At 35.7% G+C, this 25,520-nt stretch overlaps 3 protein-coding genes across 4 annotated transcripts; 1 reads left to right on the top strand and 2 right to left on the bottom strand.

Moving 5' to 3' along the window:
* The first annotated feature begins 470 nt into the window (after positions 1-470).
* On the top strand, positions 471-7,648 carry LOC108325283 (disease resistance protein RGA2). 2 transcript variants are annotated; one of them, XM_052875601.1, is made up of 5 exons: positions 471-3,133; positions 4,477-4,541; positions 5,395-5,829; positions 7,136-7,247; positions 7,337-7,648. In XM_052875601.1, the coding sequence occupies exon 1, from the start codon at positions 507-509 to the stop codon at positions 3,129-3,131; it is 2,625 nt and encodes an 874-aa protein (XP_052731561.1). In that variant the 5' UTR covers positions 471-506; the 3' UTR covers positions 3,132-3,133; positions 4,477-4,541; positions 5,395-5,829; positions 7,136-7,247; positions 7,337-7,648. The 2 variants fall into 2 exon arrangements, with proteins under 2 accessions (XP_052731561.1, XP_052731560.1); XM_052875600.1 differs by lacking the exon at positions 5,395-5,829 and having other exon boundaries at positions 7,337-7,647.
* A 15,593-nt stretch (positions 7,649-23,241) lies between these two features.
* Positions 23,242-23,622, bottom strand: LOC128195879 (uncharacterized). The gene has a single exon (XM_052874582.1). The coding sequence runs from the start codon at positions 23,620-23,622 to the stop codon at positions 23,242-23,244; it is 381 nt and encodes a 126-aa protein (XP_052730542.1).
* A 99-nt stretch (positions 23,623-23,721) lies between these two features.
* On the bottom strand, positions 23,722-24,726 carry LOC108324437 (uncharacterized). Its single transcript, XM_017557385.2, has one exon. The coding sequence runs from the start codon at positions 24,724-24,726 to the stop codon at positions 23,722-23,724; it is 1,005 nt and encodes a 334-aa protein (XP_017412874.2).
* Positions 24,727-25,520: the final 794 nt, after the last annotated feature.

Raw genomic sequence — 25,520 nt, forward strand, 5'->3', positions numbered from 1 at the left:
TCTCCGGGAAAGGAACAGTCTCATGGTGTTCAAAACATTTTTCTTCCTATTGCTTGAATTTGATCACTGTCTAAATATGTTGGATAAGGATGAGTTTCTAACACTCTTTTCTTTCCTTGTTTGTAGTCATTTCTATTGATGATTAAATTTGCAGCTGAGACTTTCTTCCGAGACCTTGTCTCCATCCATATCAGGAATTGCACTTGAAATGCGCTTACATAATTAGTTGCCAACATTTTTTAAAGAACGTTCATGCAATATCACACGAATAGACTTTGCGTGTGTGAGAATTGGAACTTGAGAAAAGCATGATTTATCCAATACCAAACGTCTCAGATGAGGCAAAGAAAGGAACAAAGAATAATGTTCTCTCTAAGCTTCTGTTTGATGCTACGTTTCTTCAACAGTCATTTTAAGTAATACCTTTCCCGAAGAGGAGGCAATGCATGAGAGTCATTTCTATTGGTCGCTCGGCCACAAATATAAATATCATACTTATGTGATATATGATTCAACTTCAAACACCCCTTTCCATTCCATTCCTCTTTCTTCCACTTTTAAAACTCATGGCTGAATCGCTTCTTTTCAGCTCTGCAGAATCGCTCCTAGGGAAGCTTGCTTCTGATGCCTTTCAAGAAGCTTCTCTAGCGTTTGGTGTGCACCGCGATCTTCAACAGATGAAAGAAACTATGGAACTCATAAGAGGTGTGCTCTTGGATGCCGAGAAAAAGAATCCGCAGAGCAGTGCCCTGAGCGAATGGCTGATTCAGATCAAGCACGTGTTTTCTGATGCTGAAGACATAGTCGATGATTTTGAGTGCGAAGCCTTGCGGAAACACGTTGTCAACACCTATGGAAGCTGCTCAAGAAAGGTACGCCGTTTCTTCTCATCAAGTAATCCTGTTGTTTATCGTCTTAGAATGGCGCATCACATTCAAGACATCAACACCAGGTTGGCCAAACTTGCATATCAAAGAAACATGTTTGGCCTTCAAGTCATTGACCAAGACACACGTGTCGTGCACGTGAGGGAAATGACTCATTCTCATGTAACCCCTTCCAATGTTATAGGGAGGGAACATGATAAACAAGAAATAATAAAACTTCTCTTGAAAGATGATCATGGCCAAAGTCTCTCAGTTATTTCCATTGTTGGAATGGGAGGCTTGGGAAAGACCACACTTGCTAAGTTGGTCTTCAATGATCCCATAATTCATGCATGTTTTCCCTTGAGGATGTGGATCTGTGTCTCCAATGACTTTGAACTTAGGAATGTGCTCATTAAAATCCTCAATTCTGCTCCAAACCCAAATAGGGAAAACTTCAATAACTTTGAGACAGAGCAACTTCAAATTCATTTGAGAAATACACTTGAAGGGCAGAAGTCCTTGCTTGTGTTGGATGACGTGTGGAACGAGGATCGTGCAAGATGGGATGAGTTGAGAGAAATAATAGATGTGGGTGTTGAAGGGAGTAAGATCCTAGTGACTACTCGTAGCCATAAAGTAGCTGCCATTATGCACACTAAATCCTCAAATTCGTACCTTCTAGGATGTCTCTCTGAAAAGGATTCTCTTTCTCTATTTGTGAAATATGCTTTTGAAGATGGAGATGAGATGAAACATCCACAACTATTGAAAATTGGGGAAGAAATAGTAAAAAAATGTGGAGGGTTACCATTGGCGGTGAAAACGGTGGGAAGTTCACTATTCTCAAGGGTTGACGAGAAAGAATGGGAGAGTGTAAGAGACAATGAGATTTGGAATTTAAAAGAAAATGAAAAAGACATTTTGCCTGCTCTCAAACTAAGTTACGATAAACTCCCTTCATATTTAAAACCCTGTTTTGCTTCTTTCTCCCTTTGCCCAGAAGACACTGTTATTTTTGGTACCGGAGTTCGTATGTTATGGGGAGCACTTGGTCTTCTTCCACCACCAAAGGCAGGTGAATCAATGATTGATGCCACTCAATTGTTGCATGAGCTATGGTCAAGATCTTTTCTTTCAGAATATGAAGACCATGGAGGTGAGTGCAGGTTTAAATTACATGATTTGGTGATTGAACTAGCAGTATATATTGCCAAAGGTAAGTTTGAAATAATAAAAAACCACAATCCAAAATCATACAAGAATGCCCATCATTTGACATTTGCGGCAAATAATTTGCTTGATCAAACTCTTCTTCCCAGAAGTCTCAGAAGCATCACTTTTCCTAGGGGAGCTAATAATGAAGTTTTCTTGAATACATTGGTGTCAAGGTGCAAATTCTTGAGGGTTTTAAACTTAGATTTTTCTGAATACGCAAGTCTGCCTCGCTGCATCGGAAAGTTGAAACATTTAAGATCTCTCAGCCTTTTGGAAAATGAAAACCTTACGGAACTCCCTGATTCAATTTGCAAACTTCAAAATTTGCAATCTTTGATCCTTAATGGGTGCATAAAGCTACAAAAGTTACCCAAAGGACTAGCAAATCTAGTAAGCCTTCGTTGCCTATGTATAACCACCATAGAACCTGGTTGTCCAGAAAAGGAGATTGCAAGTTTGCCTTCTTTAGAACTATTAGGTTTTTATCAATGTGATAATTTTGAGTCATTGTTCAAAGGAATACTACTGCACACTCTTAAAAGATTGACTTTAATTGATTGTAAAAGTCTAAAGACGGTGCCGTTCCATGCCATAAAAAATTTAGAGGTCTTAATGATTTTCAATTGCAACAAGTTGGAATCGTCAATGGGCCTTAGCAACGAAATCCTTGATTCAAGGTTGAAGCTTCTCATTCTTTCTGACTTGGCAAGTCTAGTCACATTGCCTCGGTGGCTTCAAGGATCTGCCAACTCTTTACAATCCTTAGTTATTCAACATTGCATAAATATTTATGAGCTTCCCGATTGGCTACCAACTCTGAATTGTCTCAAACAACTTGAAGTTCTCTATTGTCCAAAAGTATTATCACTCCCTGATAACATACATCACGTCACAAATCTAAAAGTGATAGATGTCACTGGTTCTTCTGAATTATGGAAAAGATACAGGCCAGAAGTTGGAGAGGATTGGCACAAGATATCTCATGTCAATCTTGTTTGGCAAGATTATCAATCAGAAAATGAAAAAGAATTAACAGTCAAAAGTTGAAGGTATATACTAATTTCAACCATTTAACTTTTTTTATATTATTATTTTTCAACAATTCCTTTTTCTAATTTTAAATGATAGATTATATTATTTTGTGAGTCCCTCCACCACATCAGGAACTGATCTAATAACAAAGTTATGCAATCTCCTATTTGCATGCAAACTATGTACTTTCTATAAATTTATACATTTTTTTCTCACTTCTGAACTTTTGAAACAATGTTTTCCTTTTATACAAAATAAAGTGCCCGTAAGCTAATATTTGATAGTAATAGTGTAAACATCAAGTATAGATCAAACCAAGAAGAAGAATACGTGTCGTCTTTTAATGTTTATTCAATTCCTGGCTGAAGATATCAACATTGGGAAAGAAAAAAAACTTCGAACAATACCCTTTAATTTTACATCGTTTATTTAAGAGCTTTTAGATATAACCAATTTTTTTCAAAAAAAAATATAAGAAAATTCTTTTAAATCTAATATTTATCAATTCAAGAAGTTGTGATTATTGGGTTAACTTGTGTAAAAATTGTTAGTTTTTAAATCGTTTGTCTTAAAGATGATTCAAAAATTGGTTTTCTATAAAAGAAAAATTAACAAAGTGAAATAAACAAATTGCATTTTTATATTGATTTTCAAAAAACTAATTTAGAATATAAAGTTTTTTTTCAAAGATTTCTTTTTTTTTTGTTATTTTTTCCTTTTTCCAAAATCTGTAAAATGCAATTATCCTTCTTTACAATTTTCAGAAATTTAATTATTATAAGTTGAATAAAATTTAAAAATATAAATTTAAAGGATGTCCAATTAATTAATAAACGTGTCCAATTTTAATATAACTCTATATCATCATATCATATCAAATACTCCATAGTCATTATTTTTAAAATGAAAAAGGGTAAAGGAAAGAAAGAAATTAGGAATGCTAAAGTAATTTGTTAATTATGTGACTTAAGAATATTTCATTCATTGTGCATTTTTATCGAACACATAATCAAGCTAAAGTTTTTCCCGTGCATAAAACTAAGTAAAAAGACAAATACACATAGTCTTCTACTATAAATATCTTTTTCTTTTAACTTGACAAATCGACGTTAAAATTCCTATTACCCATTGTGATTTGAAAAAAAAAAGGTCTACGCATCACGTCTAAGTGTGAGAACTTAGAATAATAGTTTAAGAGGAGTAAGCATTTTTACAGGAGAAACATAATAATATTTTAATAATAAAAGTGTAAATGGATTTTTTATTAATTAAAGTTTATTTTATAAAAATTATTATATCTATAATTTTTTTTCTAAACTTTCTCACTACCTTTCTTGTTTCAATTTTCATTCTTTTGAAGATCAAAATAGTAGAAGTATTTCTAAGGAAGAACTCTAAATTCACCTTATCAGAAGGAAGAACAAAGTAAGTTCAATTTTTTTCTTTTTTTTTTAGGTTGTTTTGCTTTTTGAGTTGCATGTGGGCAAAGATGTTATGCATGCAGCTAAAATTTGCTCAAAGTGAATCTATGTTGCATATGATCATGGTGATATGTTTAGATTTTTAATTTAAGTTTTATATATCTAGTTAAATTAGTGAGGAATAGAGTTGTAAGGAGTAACTAAGTAAAAATGACAATTTAAAAAGGGACATTAATCTTTAATTCTAGCAATTTTTTTCTCTAGATGAATGTTTGGTACATTGTCTTTTTTACCTTAAATTTGGTATATGCCTATTATTTAATTGATTGATTTGGTTCAATGTGTGATAATGGAATGAATGAGAAAACTATATTACATGATTAAGCCTGATATTTTAGTTGTGTTTGAGTTGAAAGTATGAAGTCATTTGATATAATGCTCATAGTATATTTCTTGTATGATTGTTTGGAGTGGTTCAAAGTTGAAATTTAGTTGAGAAATTATCTTATGAGAGAACATTTTATACACTATTTTGGTAACCGTTTATGAGTTTGCAAAGAAGGAAAAAGGACAGACAAACCAATTACACAAATCAAATTGCTAATTCACAATGAAATTTGGTGTGGCACTAGGAGGGCACAACCGGGTGCTAGTTGGAAAACGCCAAGTCAATGATTCTTGTTAAAAAAGAAGTGCTTCGTTTCTCACACCAAGAGGGGGGGTGAATTGGTGATGTGTAAAAATGATTGCTTTTAAAATCTTTTTTGCAAAATAGGAAGTTTTAAACTTTTCTTGAATCACAAGTAAATTTGTATGCTATGAAACAATGCAATGACAGTATAATCGACTTAATGCAGAGAGAAGGGATAAGAAAATCTAAACACTGTAGTTTATACGGGTTCGACCAATCTGCCAACATCCAGTGTCCTTCCACTCAACCCGAGATAGAAGCCAATGTACTATATAGATATGAGTTTTTACACCAAGGGCTTTACAGCGACCTCACGTCAAAATTCAATCACCTCTCTAACTCACTAATCTAAGTATAGGCAATACACAAAACACACAAGCAGCAAGAACAATCCTCTTATGCTCTCAACCCCTTTGAGATCCCCCTCAAAGTCAAGAACCACGTTCTTCTTCCTGTATACACCACAGGAATACCAGCAACTCTCAGCGTTCGCCAAAGCTTTTCCTGATCACATAGAAAGCACCTTCTTGTGCAGAATGATCAGACGTTTCCAATCACACAATCTTGCTTTACAAGAAATCCTCAAGGCTTTATCACCACGGTAATTCTTGATCCTTGGAGCTTTTCTCTCCTCTGTAAGATTTCAAAAAGCACACAGAAAAGATATGAAAGTGTAAAGATCAATTTTCTTACAGAAATCAACTCATGCGTCTATATATAGTATAAGACAAATCAAACGTGTTTTAATTGATTACGCTATTAATCTAGTCGAATGCATTTCACAGTTATAACAGATTAACAGTAGTCAAATGCATTAATTGAAAGCGCAATTAATGTAATCGATTTGCAATAAATGTTTGGTCAACATATTTAAAAATATGACCGTTGTGATAGTTATGTCAAGCATTGAAACAATTTTCAAATCTTTTAACAAACTTAGTCGAATACAAGATGCATGCAATCGATTAAGTAGTAACACTTAGCATATTTTTGAAAACTTTTCTTCTCAAAAATCATCACAGCACACTTGAAAATAATTTGTGCAAACATACGAGTTTTGATCGATTTCACCACTAATGTAATCGACTTAAAACTTGTTTTGCTACAGTTAAAAAGTTCAGACAACTGAAGCCTGGTGCTTGTGGTTTTTCATTTCCAAAAACTCATAATGTGCATACACAAATAAAAACACATTTCCAACACAGTAGTATACAATAATCAACACAATATGTTCACAGTTATGCTTATACAAATATAACACAGTAAGCATATAAGCATGTAACATGTAACATAGTACATACACATGTGTTTTTATTAACTATGTGCTGTCATCATCAAAAACACAGATATCACTGAGATTGTGGGTTCAGCTAATCATGTGCTCCCCCTATCAACAATCTCAACAAATCTAATAGCCATAACACTAGGCGTCACTCTGAGACCGATGATGCTCACTTAACAATGACTCTCAATTGTATAGAATGTCTAGTTATTATCTCTTAAATTGTTTTGAGCATTGAAGTGATAAAAAAAATCATGCCAATTTGTCTTGAGTTTTGGCGTTACAGGTGAAATTCCCTTTACTGCATGATTACGATTGAGAAGTCATTTGTTTTGGAGTTATTATGATAGGTTGATAATAAATTTCATGAGAACATGAAAAAGTTTAAGTTTAAGGTATTTTGATAATTGTCATTATCATTGTTTTTATTATGTTTATTTTTATCTTTTATTGGTATTTTTATTATTACTTTTTAAATAATAAAGGTTTTATTAATTAACTTTGCAAAAAGAAGTCTTTTATTTTTATTTGTGAAATATTTTGTAGATAAGTGGAAATCTCAAAAGATTGAAGAATATATTAAATATTATCCTTTAGATACTATTCATTCAAGTATAATTTTCAGGCCTAATCAGTTTGGCCCAATTCGTCCAACGAGCAAGACTAAGTCTCCTAGTAAGCAAGCTCAAGCCGCCCAACAAGCTATGCTAATTCGCCCAACAAGAATGTCGGACCTGGTATGCAAAATTAGGTATTTAAATATGTTTTCATGAGGGTTTTAGTATCTTCTTTCATTCTCACGACTGGAAATTGCCTACGGTGCTAGAGAAAGGATCTTGAAGACGGTTTGGGCTTCTAGGAAGCTTTCCCTTCTCCTCATTGGGTCTTCATCTTCATCCATGGAAGTTTTTCCCCCTTAAGGTTTAGGAGGAATATAGGTCATGAAATTGGAGGTGGAGATGCAAATGGAAGGTGTCATTGGAGCATGGAGCAACTACCAAGAACCTTGGGAGAGGACTTGATTCTGATTTATGGTTTCAATTTCTTCTATATTCTTCAATTTTATAAACCCTAGGTTCTCCATTATGGAGAGCTAAACCTTTTTGTTGATATTAGATGTAATAAATTAATTTCTTGTGTATTTTGCAAAGTTAATACACATCCTTTCCATGTTCAATGTTAGTATTTGATTTATATACTTAATGCTTGTTGTGGCTTGAACACTCATGGCTTGATTGTGGTTCTCGAGGTGTTGGAAAATGTCTCTTAAACCTAGAACTGAAATTAAGTACCTAATGGCAATTGTATCTAAGGATAAAACTTTCTTCATTAGTAATCTTAACAACAATTAAACTTAATGCATGATTTCACTTGTTGATGATCCAAGGGATTTGACTTTAATGAGTTATCATAGGCTCAAAGTCTCTAAGGATAGGATTTGAGTATATTTCTAAGTTGATTTTAACATTAAATTAAGATTGAGACATTTGTGAATACATGAGAAGAAAGCGAATGAAATCTAGTATTGATAATTGTAAATACTCTATGTTAAATTTCTATTGGGCTCCAATTGTATGAAAAAAATATAAAAAAGAGTTTCTTTATATTTTTGTGAGCTTTATTGTCTAATTGAGTTGTAAATTGCAAGAGTTGTTGAGTGTTTCACAAGTCTCTTCGGAAGACGATATCTGGACATTTCACTTTATTACTTGTACAATTTAAAACATTTGTCAACATCTTAAGAGGTTATATATTTGTATTTGTGTGATTTAAATTTTAGAATGTAAAAATTATCATTAGCTTACCCTTTAGTCTTTTAGTGGTAGTTATGTTTTTTCTTCACCAGTGCAAAAACAAACTTTTTAGTCTATCAATTTAAGTCTGCTCACAAGGGAACTGACTTAAAAACTGTGCGGTGATATTATTGTAAATAAAAGGCATTACTTTAAGTTTGTTTGTCTAATAGCAGACTTAAATTTATGTTTTATGTTTGTTTGAAGAGAAACACTTAAATTTTGCATTTGTTCAGTTTTCTAGCATACTTAAATTGATGATTTTAAGAATGTTAATCCTCCAAAAGACTTAAATTTATCTTTTAATTTCTGTTAGGTCTCACATTCGCGGTTGTCGCAACCGGAAAAAAATCGCGACGGGACGACGATCCAAAAAAGATAACGGATTTTGAAAAAGAGATTTGGAGTCGCCACCATAGTTTATTCTGGAAAACTACGGAAAAACCATAAAATGATAAGGCATGGTCTGCAAAAATGAGATTCTAAGTTCGGGAGTCGGTTACGTGTAGGGAAGGTATTAGCACCCTACAACGCCTGCCCTAAGGCAGTACCTTTAACTAAATATGCGAATATGATGTGGTTTTCAAAATATGTAACTATCCCCTAAAATAAAATTATAAAGAAACAAAAATGTATTTTTTTAGTTTTTTGGGCCCGACAAGGATTGACCTTGCTCCTACGTATTCTCATTAAGAATGAGAAATCAGGGTTCCGTAGTTCTTTTAGAAACTGCTTGAAAATATTGTTTGAAAAATTGTTTAGAAAAATTGTTTGGAAAATGATTATGGATAAATTTGGATTTTTAGAGAAATGAACCTGACAAGGACTGGCCTTGCTCCTACGTATCTTCACTTTTGATGGAGAATCAAGGATCACGTAGTTCTGGCTAGCAATATTGATTGTTGTTTGAAAATGTGGATGTTTTTAGTTTTTGAAGATTTTTATATTTTTTGGTATTTTTTTGATGTAATATTTAGATTTTTTTGCGTAATGAGCACTAGGCTGATGCGTACGATCGCACGAGCACTCATACGGCTTTTTCTTTGTTTTTTATTGTTTTGCGTAATGAGTACTAGGCTGATGCGTACGATCGCACGAGCACTCACACGGCTTTTTTATTATTTTTTATTGTTTTGCGAAATGAGTACTAGGCTGATGCGTTTTTTTTTGTTTATTTTATATTTTGGGTAACGAGTACTAGGCTGATGCGTACGATCGCACAAGTACTCGTACCGATATTTATTATTACATGTTTTTAAAGTTTTATATTTTTTATTTTTTTTATTAAGAAAGAGAGATGACTTGAAATATCTATGACGTAAAAATATCAAAAAACATAGGATAAAATTGTGGTAGAAAATAGGATAAATTTATAAACTAAAAAATGATCAAAATGAATATAAGTAGAATGAAAAGAAAATGTGTACCTTGTTAAAGATTTGAAAGATGAAGCAAGACTTTGCTTGTAATAAGTTGTGAGAAGAGGTTGATTGATGGTGAAGAAGATGAATTTGTAGTAGAAATGTGGTATGGGATTTACTATGTATAGAGGGATTAGGAAATAGTAAAAACTGAGAGAAAAATGAAGTAGAGTTTTGGGATGGAATGAAGAGATTTTGAGAGATAAGAGATGAATATTATGTAATTTTTTTGTGTGTGTGAAGTGAAGAGAATGTAGGTATTTATAGAGTTAAGGATGAAGAAAGTTGATGAATAAAAATAATATAATAAGTTGGTGGAAAATTTAGATGAAATAAAATATAATAAAAAAAAGATGAATAGAAAAAGTTAATGTGGAAAATAAGTGAAAGAAATAATATAAAAGTTTGTGGAAAAATTAGGTGAAATAAAATATAGTGAATAGTAAAAGTTAATGTGGAAAATAAGTGAAAGAAATAATATAAAAAGTTGGTGGAGAAATTAGGTATGGAAATTAAGTGAAAGAAATAATATAAAAAGGTGGTGGAGAAATTAGGTATGGAAATTAAGTGAAAGAAATAATATAAAAAGTTGGTGGAGAAAGTAGGTAAAATAAAATATAGTGAATAGTAAAAGTTAATGTGGAAAATAAGTGAAAGAAATAATATAAAAAGTTGGTGGAAAAATAAGGTGGAGAAAAATGGATAATAAAAAATGTTGATGGAGAAGATATAATTAAAAAATGTAAGTGGAATAATTAGAAAAGTTGATATATAAAATTAATATGGAAATGATGTGGAAAAAGTAAATGAAAAAGGTAGATGATGGGGAGGGTGAGGTGGATGGTGATGTGGAGAATGGGGTGTGATAAGAAAAGATGGGTGGTGAGGAAGTAAAAAAAGTGAGATTATTTTGGGCCATTGGATTAAGTGTTTAAAAGAAAATTTAGGGGTGCAAAAAGTAAAATAAATAGTTTTTTCATTTTGGTTTATTTTTGATTATTTTTTTATTATTATTTTTTTTTTTGTGATAAATTATATTTATCCGGACGAAATTGGGTGTTGACAGCGGTGCTACACAAATACTAATTCCCACACAATATTTCTCCTTCCCCATGATGACTTGGATCCAACCAATGGACCCATCAAAAGAAAAATAACTAAATAAAGGTCAACAAGAAAGTCAAGATCTATCAACTATGCAATCTCAAAAGCACCCATCAAGGTCATCCATGTTTGCCCAATGACATGTCCAAGTCACTCAGTGAGAGGCCGCTCAATGAGAAACACAAGGCGCTCAACATTAAGCGTTCCAGTAGCCTTTGCTAGTCATTCATGTGATGTTTCTCTTAGCAGAATTTTTTTGCACCCAATGCCAACGTGTTGAGGCATCTTCATGTTTTGTTTTTTGTTTTTACATGTGTTTAACCATTTAAAACATGCACCTCCACATAGAATTTGATAAACAAATCAAGGTCAATGATCAATCATGTATGAGGCACGAGCAAGAGGCTGATTTCACTATAAATTCAGCACCTTATACCATGTAAAAATCACTTTTGGAAATACATAGAGTTATGTTGTTGAGATGACTCGAGCACCTCTTTGTCTGAAAGTCACCAGTCATAGAGTTCTTGAGCCTCTTCTAGCCTCTCTCTCTAACCAGACAAAATATCTAACTCGAATTCACACCATACACAACACCATAGCCACCAAAATTCGTTTTCAGTTTTCACCTTATTTTCATTGCATCTTTCATAATTCATGGTTGTCCAACACTGGTTTACTACATGGAGAGGTCGGTTTCTCATTTCTCCTTAAGAGCTAAGCTATGAAAGGTAAAAATACAAAAGGAGGACTACATCAGGCAGGATTCCATCACTCCTTCATCACCCCATCTCTCCTCCAATGATCTGCTTCCCAATAACTTTCGGTGGGGTACCAATGACAACGACGACTTTTGACAGTGTACCAACTTTACGTTTTTTTGGATCTGTAGTGATTCACATTGTTCTCCTCCAACAACGATTTATGAGTCTTTTCTCCCCTTTAGTCGGTGGCGTCCACTTTCGGTGGCAGATCAACGACGACGAACTAATGGCCTTTGCAACGACAATTCTCTCTTGAAGTACAAAAGCATCTTTGTCCCAATAGATGTAGTGACAATTCTCAATATATAAGTTTGTTCATAAAAGTTTGACACTTTAAATTTCTAAATTTAAATTGTGTTGTTGTTGATGCTCCATGTTTTTAGTAAGAATACTGGGTAGTTATTAGTATAACAATTTTCATATCCACAGGAATTTAGTAGAATACATAAAGTTTTAAACTAGTTTGACTTGAATTAAATAGTGTTTGAGTTGTACGGGAAGTGTGAAAACAGGTTTGATGTAAAGATAGTATTGATTTATAGGAGTAGCAAAATACTAAAGCAATTTTGAGTAAATGATTAACTTCAAGATAATAAAGATGTGTTAAAGCTAGATTTCACCATTTTCTTTCTCTCTTGTATTGATTCAATCATTATTTACAAATATGAAATTATTCCTATCTTGGAGTTCTCTTTAAATGTAACTTTAGGTTCATTCGTGGAACCTACAGCCTAAGATCATCAAACTTTAGTCTGATTTCTCGGTGATTACTTGAATGAATCAATTACATTAAGGTTAAGACTCTAGAGTCAACAAAAGCCTTAGTTATATTCCTATCATCTAAAAGAAGAAGGAAAAATAGTTAGACCACAACGTGAAACTAGTTTCCATTCAATCTCAAGCCAGTGAAATAAGATGAGTGATCAATTCATCCAACAACAACCATAAACTATTTCACAAACATAAAATAAAAGCATACTTTGATAAATAAAACAATACCAATACAAGAAAGTTCCAAAAGGTTACATCTTTGCTTCAACAATTAAAGAGATTTGGCTCCTCATGATAGATGAAAATAATACAATATATTGAAGAACCATAGTCTCTTATACCTTCTAATAATGTTATACTAAGTACAAAGGTAAGTGTCTAAAACGATTTCTTAAACATCTCCCAAAATAAATTTTTCAAAAACTCTGTCTAAATAAGGTACAACCCTATTTATAAGTTGTCTAGGGCAGTGCTCGACAGTGCATTATTGGCTCTAACTATAGAAGTTTCCTCCCTAATTGAGTTTGTTTTTGTGGCATAAGCCTCATTCTTTGGTGCTTCAGCCCCTAAGATAACTTCCTTGGAAAGGAGTCTTCATGGCTTAGCCTTAGGTTTAGTTCTTGAGGTTTCCCTTTCCAATGGGTTTGTTTTTGTAGCTTAAGCCTCAACTCTGCACCTCAGCTGCATTAGTGTCAGTTTTGTCCATAATTGCTTGAATTTCATTTATTTTCTTTATTTCCTTCATCAAACAAGCCAACTTATAAAAGCTAATACAATGAATCATTAGCTATTAATGATAAACTCACAATGCTATTAATAAGACCATCTTTGCCTTTTTTTTCTAAGTTCCAGTCCATACATGATGTTTATTTCCCATTTTATCTAAAGATTCCTATAGGTTTTCAAACCTCCCTCATTCAATGCCAACATTAATTTTTGTTGAATACAAAACAGAAGAAACGTTGGCGCAATTCAATTTAAAATTAGTGTAGCTAGCAGTCCAATTCAGTTTATAGTGTAATTCAGTTCAATTCGTCTGAACTACTTTTTACTTCAATTCAAGTGAATTATTTTTTAGGTCACTATAAGTTTTAATAGTTCAATGTAGTTAAGTTAATTTTTCCCACCCCTATTATCATGAACATTGTATCCTTCTTCATGAGTCAAGTTTGTTTCTCTATCAACTTTGTAAGTACTCAAGAAAGTAAATGTTTTTTTTTCTCAGGTTGTTACATAAAACACTAATATGTGATACTAATATTGTCACGTGGCACAATGTTGACTTAACACGTGAACAATATTTTTAAATTTAAAATTTTTTAAAAAAATAAAAAAATCCACAAACTAACACATGATGTAACATCCCATTTTAATAGTTTTAATATTACTATGGAAGTATCACATATTCAATAAGCAAGAATAATTAACTTTAAAGAAAGCATATAAAATATCATTACAGTTATCTGATCATAACCATAACATCAAACTTTATATACAACGAACTTATAAAACGAAGAGTGTCTGTACAGAGGCTATGGGTCTTAAGATAATTTTACATACATCAACTATACATGGGAAATACTCTTATTGTCTATGCATTAGTACTCTTGCCGCCCAACACCTATTCTACTAAATTAACATCCCCTACTTACATCAATCAAGTTATCATTGCAAAAGAGAAACACGAGCAAACATACAAACAAAACAAAAGAGTAAGCTAATTTTACCAAAGAAATAAACATGCAATTTAGTTCAATAATATATCAATTTCACTCTCAAATCTAGCAAACCATAAGTATACGCATCAACTCTAGACTTGACCAACTAGATACATGTATTGATGTGAAACTCTGGGAAGTTATACACTTGTAGTGGTAAAACAACTTGCCCACCCAAACTACCATACAAGATTAGTCCGCAAACCACCTATGACCAAGGAATAAGACCACATACTAGGACTTTCTACTACTCCCACAACATAACTCACTCTTTTCTACTTGAGATTGGATGGTTATTGGAGTGTCAAGATAACCCCTAAAACAGAATCCCTACATCAATGAATACACTCCTTGGAACAACCACAAGAACTCTCCCTTGGAATTTGTTTCACAATATTCTTTAACCATACAAACAACCATGTTTACAAACCATAAAACATCAATAATTCCACACAAGTAGGCATTCAAGCTATATAAACCAGTTCAAACTAAACAAGAATAGGAAAAACACAAAAACACTCATACCGCTCAGCGTCTTGGAACAAAATCGCTTTATACCTACTGTGAAACAATGCATTCAATGGTGTCCTGCCACCGCTTACCACCAAAACATTTGTATTTATGCACGCTCAACGACATAAGACTGACGCTCAGTGGAACAAGACTAACGCTCAACGGCCAAAAGCTAAAATGTTCCCAAACCTACATGTTGAGACTTTGGCAAGTGTACCAAATCGTATCAAGTAATAAACCGGTAAGACTGGATATTGTTTACCAAGAGACTCGTGTCACCAAACAATCATATAATTTCGAACTAACTTAGAATAAAGAATGATTCTATAATTTGGGTTTTTATGCAATTAAAGTAAAGATGAAACATAAATGGAAAAAGTGATCTTTGATGACTCAAACACTTAGAAATGGATAGGATTAGAAATTATATGAATTGGTATTGTTGGTGTATGATTTCATCTACTTCACTCTTATGCATTTAAAATTACACCTTCTTCATTAACTTACTAATGTCAATCTTCTAATTTACTCAAACCTAATCCCTTGGTAGAGAGAGCCTAGACTTCCTTATTAAACTTCAATCCCTTGGAAAACCAAACAAGTTAATCCACTTTAAGAATTGAGATCTAAGACAACCAAAAGTTCAAGTTCTATCCCTAGATATAATTCCCTTTGGGTAATTTGTTCCATTTCTAGGTTTACACAATATTTCCCAATATCAAGAAAATCAATAATCATGCCATGGGTAGCAATTTCACAACAAGCATTAAGAGAATGAACAAAATACTAGAAATCAATGAAAGAAGCATCAAATATATTCAAATCAATAGCAATTACATATGAGTTCAGTGGTTACATCAATCCCCCAACAACAATGAAACTAGCTCTCCATGAATGGAGAGCTTAAGCTTACAACAATGGTGAAAATGGAAGAAGGAAGAAGACCTAAGGAAGAAGATGAATTGTTCCCACAACTCCTAGCTCGCCTCCAAGAGCTCCAAATGAGAGAGATCGCGTCTGGGTGTCAAAAGATTCAAAGTTCTTCACGTTTCTGAGTTAAATAGGGCAAATATGTCATGTCAGCAAAGTTGGTGCTCAAGCGCCCAGAAGAAGGGGCGCTCAGGCGCACGTCAATCGTGGTGCACTGGCGCTCAAGCGCCCTTAAGCCAGGGGTGCCCGGGCTACCTTCAGCATAATTCTGGCCCTTCAATTTTGCTGTTTTACTTGCTTTTCTTGGGTTCTGGTGCCTCCATTTGATGCATAGACTTCTTCCAACTACTTTAAGCACATAAAATCAAGGATTAGTGATCAAAATATCTCATTAAAGCTTAAGGTGCAACCACTTAACAAACTAAAAGAAAACTAGGTTTTACAAGGCAAAAAACTAAGGAAGAATTGAAATTTTCTCTTAATTCATTACTGAAATCATGGTAAAATATGTCATTATCACTACACAATGAACAAGCACTCCATATCATCTTGCCACCGCTCAATGCTATATCAAATATTACTATATTTAAAACTATGATTTGGGGAAAAAAGGAACTTGTTCAAGTGGTGGTATTCCCCACTTGGTACTTTGGTCAAAAACAATTTTCAATGTCATGACTCATACCAATTTCCTTAATTGATCAGATTCTAAGTTCCTCAAGTCAAGACCAACTCAAAAAATGCAAACAACACATAACAATTCCAACACATTCAAATTTCAGTAGCTTAAACACCAATATCAACAATTCAACATTTTCAAACCAAGCAAGCCTGTAATTTACAAAACTCAACACATCTATAACTTTAAAACAAGGTAATTAGTTTCCATTACCTGAAAGACATGCGGAGTTGCTCAAAAGAATAACAAACCCCTTTCAAGCTCACAAGGTGTCCTATCGACACCTAAAAATAACATAAAAATGATAATGACACACCATTAGAACTACTATCAGCAGAGACTCATACTGATAACTCAAAAGTTGCATGCAAGTAGAACGAGGCTCACATGCACCCGATAATAGAAAAGACTAAGAAAAATGGTTGAAACTCAACTTACTCAAACGAAGGAACTGATTGGTATAAATTAAAGAGTTCGCCACAATGATCAATCATATTGTCTCAATTCTCCAATAGGTAAGCAAAGAGAAAAAAATCACTTAAAGAAAAGTCAAAAAATCCTATAAAAATAATTTTTTAAAAAATTGTGTGCTTTAAAATAATAAATCACATTCATAACAAAACTATTTATATTAAATTTATTTAATATTAAAATAATTGTGTTTCACTATTTTTTATATCACTTATAAAAAATTGTATGTCTTTACACAATTATGTTGTTATTAGTATTAATATTAGTGTTCTTTTCACAGTAAAAAAAAAAGTTATTGTACTAAATTGTTTTGTTAAATAGATTCTTACTCTTTTCAAAGTTTATAATTTTTAATTATTATTAGTATTATGTATGTATAACAAATAGATATACTATAGTATTATAGTAGTAATATAACAAATAGATATTTCAAAATTTATTATACTATAGTAAATAAATTTAACAAATCACATTAAAAAATTCATATAATTCAGCTAATATGTTAGTATAATTTTAAAATAACTGTAAATTATAATCACAAAAACATATAACATAATCATAATTTAAAAAAATTAATGTACTTTTAAAACACATAATAAATTATCATTCCAAAATATTAATATATTATGATATTATTATCATAAAGATAAAAAATACAAATGATAATTTATTAAAAAAAATTTAAATATAAAAGTTAATTAGAAATTTCTAAAACAGTTATAATGTAACTATTCTGAATAATACTTTAAAAATAATAATCAAAATTCTTTAATCAAACTTTTAATTATTTTTTAAAAATACAGTACAAACATTTAAATATTATTTTTTAACTTTTAATACCAAGAAATATTCATTTTACTTATTTTATTTATTTAAACATTATATATATCATCCACTAAAATACAAAAAGTTAACATATAAAAATATTTTAGCATATATTATTATATAAGAATTATATTATTATATTATCATATAATAATATAATTCTTTAATTCTTCTTTGCATGATTCAATTTTTTATTTTTATATCAGATCTATATATTATATATGATATATATAACTGTAATAATTAAATATATATTTCTTGAATTTATTTAAATAAATATAATAAAAAAAGATAAAAAAAAGATAAATTTATTTTCGAAAATAAATAAAAAAAGATAAAAAAAAGGCTCGTGCGTATATACGGATCGTATGTTAGTTAAAAGATCCGAGACGGTAATAATAATTGGACATATAAAAGAATAACTTAGAATTTAAGCTACAAGAATAAATTTTATACTTCAATAAACATATGTTACAATCAAACCGTAAAAGGTTTTTAAATAATTCAAGTATGAATGTAACATCCCAAAATACAGTAACACCATATAGTAGAATTAATTACATTTAATGATAAACAAATCAGTCTTAAATTAACGAAAGCAAGGGTTCAGGCTGATCGGCCTTACAAGAAGTTAATTACAAAACCACACTCGACCTTAGCGCCCCCGACTAGACTGACCGTCTGGACTGTATGAATTTGTGTAGCTACAGGCGTCCTTGCACCCGAGTGATGTAGTAACTGTATTACACTCGACAACTGCCACTCGAGGTTAGTCCGTTTCTTACGTCGCCCATGTTAACTTATGGACTAAGGACCTCCTGCCATTCCCACACATGAACTACTCTCCTCTACGTGAAGATGAGTATCACGGAATATCAGGATGGACCAAGCCAGCATTACCATGCCCACAGTCATACTTTACAAAATTTCATATTCAACCATGAGTCGTTCCTCCCTGGAACGCTCGTCCAAAATTCACAACCATAGTTCACCTCATATAATGTTCATCATTTATAATCTTTCACTTTTATTTTCATTTTTGTCTTTCTGTCCAAGTACATAAAAATCACGACCTCTTTATAACGAGAACTAATGTGAGGAACGAGACCGAAGAACTTGCCCCGTTCCAAAATAAAGTAATACCGGCTTCAAGATAAATGGACGACCTATATTACAAGGTGGCTCGACACGGTCGGTCGACCCAGATGGACGACCTACATTAAGAAGGGTGCTCGACACAGATGGACAACTTGTATTACGAAGGTTGCTCGACACAGTCGGTGTGCACAAATGAATGACCCGTATTAACAATGGTTGCTCGACATGGTCAGTCGACACAGATGGATGATCTGTGTTATCATGGGTGATCAACAGGGTTGGTCGACACAAATGGATGATCTGTATTAACAATGGTACTCGACACTGTCGGTCGACACAGATGGATGATCTGTATTAACAATGGTACTCAACACTGTCGGTCGACATAGATGGTCGACCTGTATTAACAATGGTACTCGAAACTGTCGGTCGACACAGACGGATGATCTGTATTAACAAAGGTGCTCGACACTATTCATTATGAGCTCTAAGTAGAAGACCGACACAACACATCCTCAACCAGAATTCTTCCCAAATGAAAGAGTTCAACTATTTCAAAGGAGTTACTGAAAATACCGATCGGTCAAAGACCGTTTCGATAACGAACGTTCATTATAATAGAATTTCATATTTAAATTCAACTTACGGTAACACATTTTTCAGTATAAACTTTCATACATTAAATTACTTATAACATAGCACAATCCATACTTCTCATACATTATCTCATCACCAAAATCATACAGTAAAATCTGATACCATAGATCATTCTCAATAAAATTCACAGAACATGCATCCGACACAGTATAACTCACAGAACATTCATGCATCGCAGTATAACTCAAGAATTAAATTTTATAAGCTTCCCTTACCTGGATCAGAAGTGAACGTCCTAACTCAGGGTGTTTGGTTCGTACGCTAACAGTTCTCTACTCTCACAGGATCACTTAACTCTTCCAACCCGATCTAACCATAAAAACCAAGAAATATTAAGAACTTAACCCTTCATGCAACCAGGATCTGGCTTTGCATGAGACAGAAAACGTTCGACAAGAAGAGAGACTTACCAGTATTAGAACGTTGAGGTGATCGGTTCAAAACGAAGCTCACGACACCAGGAATGGTTCTACGGTTTCTGAAACGTGAACGGAGAAGAGAAAGAAGAAGTTTCAGTAGAGAGAAGGTAGAGGTTTCTAGAGAGAAGGTGAAGAATATGAAAAGTTAGAATCTGAGAAAGAAGAAGAGTGCATGCAAAGAGTGATGCGGACTTCAGAAAAGTCATTTTTGTTTAAAAACCAACGTCCGTTCTCTTGCTGCCACTTGTCTTCCACTACTGATTTAGGAACATTTCATCACGACACCTGGCAGGAAGGCAGTGAGTCTGGAAGTGCGTTTTTAATGCACGACAGAAAGGTTTTTAGAGTAATTAATGAGGATGAGATAGGGGGATTAATGGTGCTCGTTTTTCTAGGGTCTTACATTCTCCCTAACTACGAAAATTTTCGTCCTCGAAAATTAAGACTTACCCGAGAATAAGTGAAGGTACAAACCCTTTATGGCGCTCTCGACTTCCCACGTAGTGTCGCCCGTCTTTTCATTCCACACTACCTTCACCATTCGGACAACTTTCCGCTTGTAATATCTGGTATCACTCTCTACAATGCGCACCGGCTGCATCTCCAACGTTCGGTCTGGACGAAGTCGAACGTCTTCCAACTCCAGTACGTGGGATGGGTTCGCTATGTATTTCCGAAGTTGGGAAACGTGGAAAACTGGGTGAAGGTTCGACAGTTGAGGAGGCAATGCTAGTTCGTACGCTACTGGGCCAATCTTCCTCAGTATTTGATAGGGTCCGACGAACTTCGGGGATAATTTCTTTGGTCGCATAGCTCTGCCTACTCCTGTGGTTGGATTCAGTCTAAGGAATACGTGATCGCCAGCTTGGAACTCTAACGGCCTTCTTCTCTTGTCGGCATAGGACTTCTGCCTGCTCCTCGACGTTTTCAACCTCTCCTGGATTAACTTCACTTTCTCTGTCGTCTGCTGGATAAGTTCGGGTCCAGTTAGCATGTTCTCTCCTTCCTGGAACCAACAGAGTGGCGTTCGACATTTTCTCCCATAAAGTGCTTCAAACGGTGCCAATCTATTGCTCGCCTGGAAACTGTTGTTATACGTGAACTCCACTAGTGGCAGGACTTCATCCCAGGCGCCTAAGTGATCTAGGACGCATGTCCTTAGTAAGTCTTCAAGCGTCTAGATTGTTCTTTCAGATTGGCCGTCCGTTTGAGGGTGATAGGCTGAACTCATCTGCAACCTACTTCCGAGCTCACTTTGAAGTGACTGCCAAAACCGTGAAGTGAACCTTGTGTCTCGATCGGAAATGATGCTCGAAGGTACTCCATGTAAGCGAACGATCTCCTGGATATACAACTTAGCCAAGTTGGTCATTGACATCTTCAAGTTTACTGCCAGGAAATGGGCGCTCTTCGTCAGTCGATCCACAATTACCCAAATTGAGTCATGATTTCTGACCGTACGTGGTAGGTGGGTCACGAAATCCATGGATATGCTATCCCATTTCCATTCAGGAATTTCCAATTGCTGAAGTAATCCGCCAGGTCTTTGATGCTCCGCCTTTGCTCGTTGACAGGTTAGACATGATGCCACAAAACGAGCGACATCACTCTTCATTCCAGGCCACCAAAAGGATTTCCGGAGGTCTTGATACATCTTAGTCATGCCAGGGTGCATGCTAAGACGGCTGTGATGACCTTCCTCCAGAATAATTCTCTTCAGATCTCCATCATTCGGGATGCACGTTCGGCCCTTATAACGTAAGAAACCGTCCGTTCCAGTGTTAAACTCTTTGGCCTGATCCGTACCGAGGGCATCAAATATCTTCACTAACTCTTCATCCTCTCGTTGCTTCGTTCTGATCCGCTCAAACACGTCGCTGGATATTCTAAGGTTACAACACTTGATATTGTTCGGCTCCAACTCGAATTGTAACCTTAGATCTCTAAAGCTTTCTACCAAACTCAGCTCGCGCACCATCATGGACGACACATGTACCACTTTTCTGCTCAGAGCGTCTGCTACCACGTTCGCCTTTCCTGGATGGTACAGTAGTTCGAAATCATAATCCTTTAAGAACTCAAGCCACCTCCTCTGCCTCATATTCAACTCCTTCTGATCAAAGAGGTACTTGAGACTCTTGTGATCGCTGAAGACCTGAAAGGTGGCTCCGTACAGATGATGTCTCCAAATCTTCAGAGCAAAGACGACCGCCGCTAGTTCCAGGTCGTGTGTCGGATAGTTTCTCTCGTGAATCTTCAATTGTCGAGAAGCGTACGCCACTGCTCGTCTCTCTTGCATCAGCACACAGCCTAAACCTTGATGAGAGGCATCACAGTAGACTTCAAATGGTTTGGCAGTGTCTGGAATCACTAAAATCGGAGTGCTCGTCAACTTCCGCTTAAGCTCTTGAAAACTCTCTTCACACCGATCGGTCCAAGCGAACGGGTGATCCTTGCGCGTAAGCTGCGTCAGTGGTGCGACTATCTTAGAAAAACCTTCAATGAAACGCCTGTAGTAGCCCGCTAGACCAACAAAGCTACGCACCTCAGTGACTGAACGCGGACTCTCCCATTCCAGTACCGCTTGAACTTTAGCTGGATCTACAGAGATGCCTCCAGCCGACACCACATGCCCCAAGAAATGAATTTCCTTCATCCAGAATTCACACTTAGACAACTTGGCATATAACTCCTTCTCCCGCAACACTCCAAGTACAAGTCTAAGATGCTCTTCATGCTCGTCTTCGGTCTTGGAATAGATGAGAATATCATCTATGAAGACGACCACGAACTTATCCAGATAAGGTCTGAATATCCGATTCATATAATCCATGAAGATTGCTGGTGCGTTCGTCACACCGAACGGCATCACTACATACTCGTAGTGTCCGTAACGAGACCTGAAAGCAGTCTTCTGGATGTCGTCCTCCTTCACTCTGATTTGATGATACCCGGATCTCAAATCAATTTTTGAGAACACAGCAGCCCCATGCAATTGATCCAGCAGGTCATCTATCCTTGGCAACGGGTACTTGTTCTTAATGGTCAACTTATTCAATTGCCTGTAGTCTATACATAACCGAGAGCTGCCATCCTTCTTCCTTACTAACAGCACGGGCGCTCCCCAGGGTGATACGCTCGGCCTAATAAACTGTTTCTCCATCAACTCTTCAATCTGCTCCTTGAGTTCAGCTAACTCTGCAGGCGACATCCGATAAGGCTGAACCGAGATAGGAGCTGCTGGCGTCACCAAATCAATGGTGAATTCAACTTCACGATGAGGAGGAAGCCTAGGTATTTCTTCCGGAAATACGTCAAGAAATTCGTCCACAACCAATCGTCCTCCACTATTCTTGTCCTTGGACGATCGTTCCAAACTTGCATCCTTAACTCCCCCGTCTTCATGCGTCATGATGAGAAAACAGCTGGCGCCCTCCATAATATCTTCTTTCAACTGACCGAGCGTCACTGACAATTTCTCCTCTTCTTCACCAGGAAAGATTAATTCCTTCGCTCCACAATCTATAAGAATGCAATTGGTAGCCAACCAATCCATTCCTAAAATCACTTATAAATCCTTCAAAGGCAAACAGATTAAATTCACCTTATAACTACGCCCCTCAACCACAATAGGACATATAATGCATACGGTAGATGTCCTAAGCTCTCCAGCCGCTGGGGTCGACACCACCAGGTCGAACTGCATATCTCTCTCAACTATTCCCAATTTCTCAACACACGCCTTCGAGATGAAGGAGTGAGTAGCCCCCGAATCAAACAGCACACGACAAGATATCCCATACAGCAAGCATTCACCGGTTATAAGGTTACCTGAACTCGCTGCTTCCGCTCCAGTTATAGCATATACGCGCCCCACTGCTTGTGCTCTGCCACCTCTCGGTTGATTCCTTCCAGCATTTGGTGGCCTCAACACAGTGCGTCCACCCATGTTGCACTCACTCTCCAAGTGCCCATTTCTTCTACATCGAGTGCAGAATTTACCTCCCACTAGTTGAGGGCAGGACGAACGATAGTGTGGTCCTCCACACTAGAAACAAGTAATGTTTCCTGGCTGCCCAGACTGTCCGGCAGTGATCAGCACTCGTGATCCACTTGTATTTGATTGACTTGGACGAGCGTAAGGAGTACTTCTCGTATTAGCAGTACCCCTGGATACGACCGGTCCTCTAACCACCTGTGGCTGCTTCTTTTGTCGTTCCACCTCTGCCATATTCTTCTCCAGTACTTTGGCTCTTTCCACCATGGCAGGAAATGACCGAATGCATAAACTTGATATCAACACCTTCAGGTCGCTCCTTAGCCCATTCTCGAACTTCCTACACTGCCACTCTTCACTAGTGGCCATAGTGTTGAACCTCAACAACTGCTTGAAAGCATTGGTGTACTCCGATACAGACTTTCCCCCTTGCACCAACTGAAGGAACTCTACTTCCTTGGCGTAGCGAACGCTGTCTGGGAAATACTCTTCATAAAATTTGTTCCTGAAAACTTCCCAAGTGATGGGAGCATGAGCGTCTGTCAGGATAGCCTTCACACTCGCCCACCAGTGGCTGGCCTCACCAGTCAACAGGTATTCAGTAAACGCCAATCTGTTGTCGTTAGGGCACCTCTTTGCATTATAAATCTTCTCCATGTCCCGCAGCCACTGATCTGCCTCATCAGGAAAGCATTTTCCATTAAACTTGGAGGGATGATGTTGAAGAAAGCTCTCCAAACTCCATTCAGCATGTTGAGTAGCGTTCGAAGAGGACGCTCCCGGTGTACTCCTGGTAGCGGCAAGGATGTCCATTAATTGCCTCTGTGTCGTTTCAGAGTTGGCGCGAGCGGCCTCCAGACTCTGCAGAGCGTTCTGATTTTGCTGCATCAGAGTAGCGTTTTGTTCCATCAGAGTGGTATTCTGTTGTTGCAGTCTCTCAATCACCGTTTCCAACAATCTAGCGTTGTTGGACGCATCAGGGTCAGTAGGTTGCGGTGGAGGAGGGAGTCTAGGAGCCATTTGTTTTCTGGAACCGAGAAGAAGAGCGTTAGTCATGTTCAACGAGTTTGAAAAATAGCTCATTAAACACATATTAAGCACACAGCAAAAACACAGTGCACTCATAACCTACAGTGTCCTTTTAATAGAACAAAACTGCTCTGATACCACTAATGTAACATCCCAAAATATAGTAACACCATATAGTAGAATTAATTACATTTAATGATAAACAAATCAGTCTTAAATTAACGAAAGCAAGGGTTTAGGCTGATCGGCCTTACAAGAAGTTAATTACAAAACCACACTCGACCTTAGCGCCCCCGACCAACCCATTTAAAAAGCAAAGCTACAAAACCGAACGTCTACTGTTCGGACTTCACCTCAACTTCCACCAGATTCGCATCCTCCAAACCTTCTTCTTCTAGTGTTTCCTCAAGTAACGCCTCCCCATCTGCTCACATCCACACGGATGATCATCGCATAGACAGGACAAACATACAATGACGATCGACAACGCAAGGAAAAGAACACAGGGTAAGCTTATTGAATTTAATTCAAGTAAAATCATTCATTTCATAGTACATCAAACATATCAAATATTTCACAACATATAATTAAATCAATCCCTTAACTCAAATCAATTCCTGATACTAGACTGACCGTCCGGACTGTATGAATCTGTGTAGCTACAGGCGTCCTTGCACCCGAGTGATGTAGTAACTGTATTACACTCGACAGCTGCCACTCGAGGTTAGTCCATTTCTTACGTCGCCCATGTTAACTTATGGACTAAGGACCTTCTGCCATTCCCACACATGAACTACTCTCCTCTACGTGAAGATGAGTAT

This window comes from Vigna angularis, chromosome 3, assembly GCF_016808095.1.
Source record: "Vigna angularis cultivar LongXiaoDou No.4 chromosome 3, ASM1680809v1, whole genome shotgun sequence".
NCBI lineage: Eukaryota > Viridiplantae > Streptophyta > Magnoliopsida > Fabales > Fabaceae > Vigna > Vigna angularis.